We start from the raw sequence: 10,107 nt of genomic DNA, 5'->3' as shown, positions 1-10,107 counted from the left end.
TCGAAAATCTGCATAAAGAAAATGTGGGCATTTTTCCACCAGGCTAGTGTTTCCACCAAACAGACTTGTTGTAGATAAAAATTAGTGTGATGACGTAGTGCACACAAAAATGTATTGTTTTCACTTAAGTTTCCATGAACGGAATAAAAATCTAAAGTGCAATGTGTTTCCATTGCACGTTCGACTCTACCAATAGGTTTTGTCACAAAAACGATTGCGTTAAATAGCAAATGTGACTACTCTGGTCTTGGCACGTGCGCTCTAGCCAACAGCTAGTAGATATAGTGTGGGTAGGTCAGTCTTCCTGATGAGATTATTATGGATAAGAGCAAGAATATTCTTGTTTGTCAAATGGCAGTCAAGCATTGATCATCATGTCACCAGAATAAGACCCTATATATTTTATTGGAGAATCAAACTCATCACTGTGCGCATTCACCACTCTGTGAAGTTCATCATAATTTATTTCAACTTTAGCCTAATAAACTGTACAGTTTCCTGAGTCTTAGTGGGAGGACCACACGCCATGTCATCACGTGACTCCAAGTATACTTCAATATGATAGTTATTATACCAATATTTTTTGCAGAAATGTGTTTCTGCCGCCATTTCTCGCATAATTAATTTTCACCGACATAAAAAGATCCCACCATGTCTAACAAACAAATGATCTGTCAGCATTTATAAAATTGTACTGAAACTTCCTGTTTCCATCTCAGTTGTCTTGATTTTTTAAATACAATATGACTTTACTCGCATAAAAACTGTGTATGGAAACGTGATTACTGTCATGTGGTGCTTAACTGCAGGATTGCAAGAGTTCGATTTTGCCGCTGTCCATCTTGCTGAATCTCCGACCCCCATCTATTTGTTTGTTTGGGCCTTCTACAAAGTAAGCTCACGCACAGACAGACAGTGCTCTCTTTCGGTCTCTCTCTCTTTAGTCTCTGTTAATTGTCATAAAGATGACTTTAATGCACAGCCTGAAGTGTCAGTAGGCATGGGCTATGCATTATTTCCAGATTAGAGTTTGGAGATGAAGGGAAAGGAAGTGGGGGATACTGGATAGCCTACATGGAAATGGCACTTGGAGATTAAGAGTGCTGCAACAATAGAATTACATATTAGAACTCAACAAGTCATTTAATATGATACTGTTTATGTGGATGTAACAGGCTTTCTAAGGAGTCGAGACCCACGTTGCTATAGTATAATATATTACATAGGAAATGCTGCCCTCATGTGGTTGTGATTAGCATGACATTCTGGTTCCTGTCTCACTGAATGTTGACCTTTGTACATAACATTTGATGTCAGTTCTGTTGTATTTCTATTATCCAGTTCTGTTGTATTCTATCAGCAACTAATGGTGCGTTTGACTTTGATCCCTCTCCAACTCCAACACTGCTTGTGCAGGCTATATCATGCTTTACTATGTTTGTTTCTGTGTTGAGTACATCAAAGCTCATCCCTTAGGAGGAATGCCCTCATTTAAATGCCGATTTGAGTAGCAAATTGTAGCCTGTTGATTAGCCTACATAACTTGAAAAAACACTGCACGTAGTGTGTCTGTGTGCTACACGTGTGTGCTTTATAGCCTACCATAGACAGACCCACGTGGCCAATTCCTACAACAATGGCTGCAACTCAGGTTAACTCGATGGAGGAGTGTATGTCAGTAACCACGTTTGCATCCACAGTTTTTGTGAGTAAAGTCATACCGTCTAAAAGGAAGTCATGACAGCTGTAATGGAAACAGGAAGTTTCTGTAAAATTGTATAAATGCTGGCAGATAATTTGTTCAGTTGACACGTTGGGATCATTTTGTGTTGGTAAAGTGTATTAGGCGAGAAATGGGTGGAAACGCCTTTATGCCCGAATATTTATATAAAAACCATCATATCAAAGTAAACTTGGAGTCACGCGATGATATGGTGTGTGGTCCTTCCACTATGACTCCGAAACGTGCAGTTTATTAGGCTATAGATTAAATAATTGATTATGAACTTCACAGGGTGGGGAAAGTGCCCTGTGATCTTGGTGCACCTTTTCAATAAATATAGAGGGTCTTATTCTGCTTGACTGCCGTTTGACAAATAAAAATATTGGTAATAATAATCTCATCACAGCCTAGCGCCACTGTATCTGCTATATGTTGGCTAGAGCGCAGGTGCCAAGACCAGAGTAGGCACATTTGTTGTTTAACGCAACAGTTTTTGTGACAAAGCTATCTGTAGAGTTGAACATGCAATGGAAACATATTGAACTTTAGATTTGTAGATTTGCACATGAAAACTTAAGCGAAAAAGTACATTGTGTGTGCATTACGTCACGCACTGATTTTTATCAAAAAAGTCAATTTGGTGTAAACACACCACTGGTAGGAAAATGCGCATATTTTCCAATGCGGATACTAGAGTATTCGCATGAAAATCTGTCGCCAATTCAATAGAAACCTAGCTAGTGACCGAAAGGGAGAATGAGTATTTGTTCTCCATCTGACATTGAGGATCTCAGATGTGACACTGGTTATCCCCTGTCCCAGTGTCGCGGAGCACGTGGTCATCTTTGGTCCTGATGCTGTGACCGCTTTCCTCCGCACGCGCCGCGCATTTAGGGGTGTGTTCACCGTGTACTAGCAAGTCTGGATCGGAATTTTCCTCAGCCTGCCATTTAAACGCCACACACTAACCGTGGCGCAGCAGGCCGACTGCACGGCAAAATATGTAGGCTAGAAGGACACAGAGGACGGCGCGACTCGGTGTAGGCGGGTAAATGGGAAATCTGATGGGCAGTTTGCGCTACAAGGAGCCGAGAACTGTGGAGGAATGCGACTCGACATGGGAGTCAGATTCGGAAAGCGACGAGCAGCCGGGTGATGAGGACAGCGGGATATCGGAGTGTGTCAGCCGGTTTGAGACAGGGAGATGCGGCGAACAGGCGAACATGTCCCCGAAGGTAAATAGGCTACCAACAAACTGGCACACAGAAAAGAAACCACACACACACAAAAATAGGAAGAAGAGCAGACTGCAATGAGCTAAATTAGAAAATGGAAATGGCACAGCTGCATAGCTGACTCGCTGAAGATGTCAACATCCCAGACAATAATGTCGGGAAACCAAAATTAGGATTGTATGTAGGCTAGTAGCCTAGTTGAGGCCTATGTCCCAAAGTAATTGTCCTCAACGCATATGTTGTTGCCATGTCTACGCTACGTTCAATGTCATTGCCAGGCATCCAATTGATGTGGTCTTATGCATTGCCAAAAGTGGCAATCTTATAACGCATAATTCTATATCGTTCAGTTTTAACCAAAATGTTGTACATCGCTGTCTTGTTTTATGTCCTCGTTTCGTGTCCTCAATGTCCTGCGTGAACAAGCGGAGGGAGAGTAGGTTAGTGATGCGCGCAAGTGAGACAGTGACCTGATAAAAGTGACCTATTTTTTTTAATACATCAAATATAATAGGGTCAAATAGGGGAGCCCATCTTCCATCGTTTGATTTGGGAAAAATGACACAGTATGCCCATTCCCCAAATCCTTGCTGTTTTCAGGTCTAAGCCTTTAGGCTTACTATTTATTTTCTCATTTTTTTCTGAAAAATGACAATAGGCAACAACCCTACAACTTTGATGGGATGCATCCATGTTCATAAGTTTAAAAGAGATAAACAACAATATTTGTTTGCAATGAGTCAATTGCCTTTATAATACCTCGATATGCCTTTATATGGTGCATTTTCCTTCATGTTAATCTGACTGTGAGTGCATTGGAAGCCTGCATGAAGTTAGAATTGCTTTCATGGGGAAGAAATTGGCAGATTATTATTCTACCTACACCAAAAATAGTTCATTCCAATTCAGTTACGAACCCACTCAACCCAGATATCTGCTATGTTGTTATGGGTTTGTGTGTCATGTTGTTGATATCATTGTTGCTATCTATTTCAGTCAGTGTTCATTCACTATCTTCTTTCCCCTCTCTCTTTTTCTCTTTCTCTCATAGCTCTCTGACTCTAAGTCCAGCACCAAGATGAAGAGGAGTTTTTATGCTGCAAAGGATCTTTACAAATATCGCCACAGCTACCCGGTACGGTACACACACACACACACACACACACACACACACACACACACACACACACACACACACACACACACACACACACACACACACACACACACACACACACACACACACACACACACACACACACACTAGCCTGATTCTTCCTGACTCTTCCTCCTCATCTTCTCCCTCCCTAGAACTACAAGGCGCCCCGGCTACCTAATGACTACCGCAACCTCCGCTTCTACCTGAACAAGATCCCTCTAATACCAGACGGTCAGTACACACACACACTAACACACAGTGACAAACAGCAACACACACCCGTCGGACACACAGCAGAGTGTTACTGGCTCAGGGCTTAGAGAGTTTTGATTGGCCTTGGGTCATGTTTGAACAGAGGAGTCCAGAGGATTAAGAGCTGATCTACTGTTTAAACACTAGCCTGCAGACACACACATATTTTATGCTGACCCCAAACAGGGCAGGTGTGTTTTCCTGTATCATTTATGTGATTGACCTGAATCCCTCTCTAGGTATCTTCATTGAGGAGATCCTGACCAAATGGAGAGGAAATTATGACAAACTGGAGCACAATCACACCTACATACAGTGGTAAGAGGCCCTTCAAGGTACTATGGATGGGTGTGTGTGTGTGTGTGTGTGTCATGCACACCTGTGACTACGTATCAGACCTGGGTTCAAATAGTATTTGAGTTTTAGAACCAATCAAGCACAGATTAAGTATTTGAAATGATTTCAAATCGAATTTGAACCCAGGTCTGTAACATATGTATGTTTGGACATAGAAATGTATCTCACCCTTTTTTGCAGGAGCAGAAAGCAGAAAAGAGAACAGCAAAGTACAGCCAATGCTTTCTCTGACACAGACCTACATAACTTAGAGACCTACATAACACCAGGAGAAAAAAACATAGTCACACCACTGGGATTCACATATCCTGCCAATCTCACTTACTCCCTGCAGCGCCAACCTTATTATCTCTCACTTTCTCTCGTTCTCTCTATTCTGACAGAGCAGTTCATTAGCATAATATCAATTAGTGGGTGTCTAAGCAGCAGTGAGCGTGTGCAGATGAGTGGCTGTCGCTCATTGAATTTACTTACAGTGCCTTGCAAAAGTATTCATCCCCCTTGGCGTTTGTCCTATTTTGCTGCACTACAACCTGTATTTTAAATTGATTTTTATTTGGATTTCATGAAATGGACATACACAAAATAGTCCAAATTGGTGAAGTGAAATGAAAAAAAGAACTTGTTTCAAAAAATTATAAAACAGAAAAAACAGAAAAGTGGTGTGTGCATATGTATTCACCCCCTTTGCTATGAAGCTCCTAAATAAGACCTGGTGCAACCAATTACCTCCAGAAGTCACATAATTAGTTCGATTGCACACAGGTGGACTTTATTTAAGTGTCACATGATCTGTCACATGATCTCAGTATATATACACCTGTTCTGAAAGGCCCCAGAGTCTGCAACACCACTAAGCAAGGGGCACCACCAAGCAAGCGGCACCATGAAGACCAAGGAGCTCTTCAAACAGGTCAGGGACAAAGTTGTGAAGAAGTACAGATCAGGGTTGGGTTATAAAAAAAGATCAGAAACTTTGAACATCCCATGGAGCACCATTAAATCCATTATTTAAAAATTGAAAGAAAATGGCACCACAACAAACCTGCCAAGAGAGGGCCGTCCACCAAAACTCACGGACCAGGCACGGAGGGCATTAATCAGAGATGCAACAAAGAGACCAAAGATAACCCTGAATGAGCTGCAAAGCTCCACAGCGGAGATTGGAGTATCTGTCCATAGGACCACTTCAAGTCGTATACTCCACAGAGCTGGGCTTTACGGAAGAGTGGCCAGAAGAAAACGCAATTGTTTAAAGAAAAAAAGAAGCAAACACGTTTGGTGTTTGCCAAAAGGCATGTGGGAGACTCCCCAAATATATGGAAGAAGGTACTTTGGTCAGATGAGACTAAATTGAGCTTTTTGGCCATCAAGGAAAACACTGTCTGGCGCAAACCCAACACCTTCCATCACCCCGAGAACATCATCCCCACAGTGAAGCATGGTGGTGGCAGCATGGTCAGAAATGAAGGAATGATGGATGGTGCTAAATACCGGGAAATTCTTGAGGGAAACCTGTTTCAGTCTTCCAGAGATTTGAGACTGGGACAGAGGTTCACCTTCCAGCACGACAATGACCCTAAGCATACTGCTAAAGCTACACTCGAGTGGTTTAAGGGGAAACATTTAAATGTCTTGGAATGGGATAGTCAAAGCCGAGACCTCAATCCAATTGTGTGGTATGACTTAAAGATTGCTTTACACAAGTGGAACCCATCCAACTTGACGGAGCTGGAGCAGTTTTACCTTGAAGAATGGGCAAAAATCAGAGTGGCTATATGTGCCAAGCTTATAGAGACACACCCCAAGAGACTTGCCTCTGTAATTGCTGCAAAAGGTGGCTCTACAAAGTATTGACTTTGGGGGGGTGAATAGTCATGCACGCCCAAGTTTTCAGATTTTTTGTCTTATTTCTTGTTTGTCTCACAATAAAAAATATTTTGCATCTTCAAAGTGGTAGGCATGTTATGTAAAGCAAATGATACAAACCCCCCCCAAAATCTATTTTAATTCCAGGTTGTAAGGCAACAAAATAGGACAAATGCCAAGGGGGTGAATACTTTCGCAAGCCACTGTAATAAGAGACAGCAGTGGGAGAGAGATGCGTGTATAGAGGAAAAGAGGACAGTGGGGAAGAGCAAGAGAATAAAGACAGGCAAGAGAGGAGAGGGAGACGTGCATAGAAAAGTCAAGGGGAGAGAGTTAACCTCACTCTTTGACAGTCTTCTCTCTCTGTCTTTATTGCAGGCTTTTCCCTCTGAGGGAGCAAGGGCTCAACTTCTATGCTCAAGAACTCACTCAGGAGGAGATCAAGGTAAAGACAATAACAAGACTTAACCATGTGGTTTGACTGATCTGAAAATGTCAGTATGCCATCATGTTGAACAGGAATTTTGAATATTGTGGGATCTACTTATACTTCCGGCTGATCTTTGCTGTGTCCCATAGGAATTCCAAAGCACTCGGGAGGCCAAGCGGCGATTTCTGCTGGCGTACACACTCATGCTAGATTTTTACGGGATCAAACTCCTGGATAAAAGTGGAAATGTCGCCCGAGCTTCCAACTGGCAAGAACGCTTTCAGCACCTCAATGAGTGAGTGGTAAACACAAGTGTACTTACACACACACACAACACACACACACACACTTTCTCTCTGGGTCTATAGCGAAGGTTACGCATCACCAAACCACCTATCTCTCCCCAGGTCCCAGCATAACTATCTGCGGATCACACGCATCCTCAAGTCTCTGGGTGAGCTGGGCTTCGAGGCCTTCAAGGCCCCCCTGGTGCGTCTGCTGCTGGACGAGGCTCTGTGCCGGGGAACCCTGCCCAACATGCTGCACAGCACCCTGGAGTATTACGTCTACACCATCCGCCTCCGCTCCCACCGCCGCAGCCTGCTCCGGTACGCCCGCCAGCACTACCAGCCGGCCAACACCTTCCTCTGGGGGCCCCCGGCCAGGAGGAGAGGAGCTGAGGCAGGGCCAGGAGGCAGGGTGGCAGAACCCACCCCAGAGAGGGAGAGGAGAGGAGGAGACCCCCATAGGGCTCGTAGTCCACTTACGAAGAAGGACTCAGTGGGAGGGGGGGGGTGGGGAGGAGATGGGAAGGGAACCAAGGGCTATACCATCTCCACCAAAACCCTCCAGGAGGGGGTGATGGAGAGGGGTAGGGGGGACAGGGGCAAGTACATTGAGACTTTTCCACTGTAGGACTGTAGGGAGAATAGTTTTGAGACGAAGTGGTGTATGTGTGTCTTGATTGATTGGGGGGTGGGTGGGGGGGTTATTGTAGCAATACTGGCCCATGCCATGTTTTTATGGACTCAAAGTCGTAGCTAAGTTGTAGTAGCTAAGTTTAGTATTCAGCACAATCCTTAACGTTAAACTACTCTTGCAATGTTTTCTCTCTGTCACAATGTCATTCTTCCTTTTGTGTAGATTGACTGTACTTGGTAATCCACTAATTGTACAGAACCTTCTAGCCAAGCAGATCACATGTAGGGCTTAGCATACAACAAGCAGCCTGATTGGTTGGAAGTATGAAACAAATAATCTGATAGGACATGAACAACTGCTTGAAAGGGCGGCTGCTGTGTGGAATCTTGCACCTTTGACAATCTGTCTTCCTATATGAAATATCTCTGTTACTTCCTGAGCTGATCTTTCTATTGACTGCTGAGCCTGGCGATGACGGGGAAACTTTGGGCGTCGGATCCCATCTTCCTACACAAAGCCTTCTGTAGCTTTCCGAGCAGCCAAGCTAGTCAGACGCACAGGCTCATATGAGCTTTTCAGGTATACTGTAATGTGATTGATAATATGGGCTCAAGTATTAATACTGTAGCTATCAGTGTGTTGAGACTGTAGTGTGTGTGTGTGTGATAGGCAATTTGTGTACCACTATCTGAAGTGCCTCTTTTTCTATTCATCTTTTACTGGTTGATTGTTTGCCATTAGGGATGTGTTTGTACTTATCAGTGTTTGAGTTAAAGGGTGTTTTCGTGTATGAATTTGGTTACCTGTTGGGTGTTAGCGAAAAGGTACGATTTGCTTTCATAAGGTCAGAACGTGACCATTTCAGTGTACCGGTATGCTTATAACACACAAATAACTTGACGGCAGCTTGACATAGCTCTTTTTTGAATGGCACACATTTCACATGATTCGCAGTAACGGGTGACAACAATACCTGGCACTTGGGTCCTGATCCTGGACCAATCTATTGGGGATGTGCAAGACTTTTAGCCTTCCCTGTAGCTCAGTTGGTAGAGCATGGTGTTTGCAACACCAGGGTTGTGGGTTCGATTCCCACGGGGGGCCAGCACAGGAAAAAAAAAAGATGTATGAAATGTATGCATTCACTACTGTAAGTTGCTATGGATAAGAGCGTCTGCTAAATGACTAAATGTAAATGTAAAATGTTTAATTTGATCCGAATCCAGGATGGTGATATGGCTGTTTTTTTTTTATTGGGAAAAGAAAATGCATAACTGTTGAGTGTATGTAGATACAAATAAGCATTTATAGTAAAGCCTATACACACCTTTTTATTCATACAGACAGATTTACTCACTCTTTCCCTCACCCATAGACCCATACACAATAGAGTATCTCTTCTTTGTATACAGTGCATATCTGTTTTATAGGATTTCTCTCTCTCACACACTCTCTTTCCCTTCCTGCTCTTCATCTACCACTTCTTCCGCATTTGCAAGAATTAAAGGAGGCTGAGTGGATGGCTTGAATCCAATTCTCTTTCTTTATTGTTCTCTCATTCTGTCTCTCTCCTTATCTCTAGCCATACAGTTGGTTGGCATTGGCGTATTGAAATAATGTGCCAATGAAGACCAGTTAAAATGCCTAATTTTCTCTCTCCCACCCATCTTTCAGAGGAAACTTAGATTATGATAAAGAAGAATCTATTCCGTCTCTGTTTCTCTCCAGACCCTCATTGTTTAAGTGCCTCTATTGTCATCTGGGCTAAGATGACGCAATTTGGGAGGGGATGGAGGATTGGCACGAGAAACAGGAATGAGGAGAGGGACTAACTGTAAATCCAGTCTATGGAATTCTGGAAACTCTTCAAATGTTTTACTTCCATATACAATGTATAGTGGTCTGTTTCAGGGATAGATGCATCTCTCTCTCTCTCTGTCTGCGTCCATCCTTGTGACTGACTTGTCTCTGGATGTGCAAAGGTTCCCTTCAAAAGTATGTTTTGTAACTTGTATCAATTCTTATGATTTGTATAGAAAGTGTATGGAGACAAATTTTTTGCTGTATTAAAATATGGCAAGTCAAAGGAAAAGACAATGTGTACTTTCTTGTGCGTATGTGTGTGTGTGTTGTGTGTAAGAGAGAGAGTATGTGGGAGTAG

General features: G+C 43.0%; 1 protein-coding gene across 1 annotated transcript; it reads left to right on the top strand.

The window, feature by feature from the left end:
* Nucleotides 1-2,506: 2,506 nt before the first annotated feature.
* Nucleotides 2,507-7,940, top strand: LOC115152666 (opioid growth factor receptor-like protein 1). Its single transcript, XM_029697410.1, has 7 exons — nt 2,507-2,958; nt 4,010-4,093; nt 4,270-4,348; nt 4,609-4,687; nt 6,974-7,040; nt 7,175-7,320; nt 7,433-7,940. The coding sequence occupies exons 1-7, from the start codon at nt 2,776-2,778 to the stop codon at nt 7,938-7,940; spliced, it is 1,146 nt and encodes a 381-aa protein (XP_029553270.1). The 5' UTR covers nt 2,507-2,775.
* The last annotated feature ends 2,167 nt before the right edge of the window (nt 7,941-10,107 follow it).

This window comes from Salmo trutta, chromosome 18 (assembly GCF_901001165.1).
Source record: "Salmo trutta chromosome 18, fSalTru1.1, whole genome shotgun sequence".
NCBI lineage: Eukaryota > Metazoa > Chordata > Actinopteri > Salmoniformes > Salmonidae > Salmo > Salmo trutta.
The sequence above is the reverse complement of the archived record's forward strand: the minus strand, read 5'-3'. Positions and strand labels throughout refer to the sequence as shown.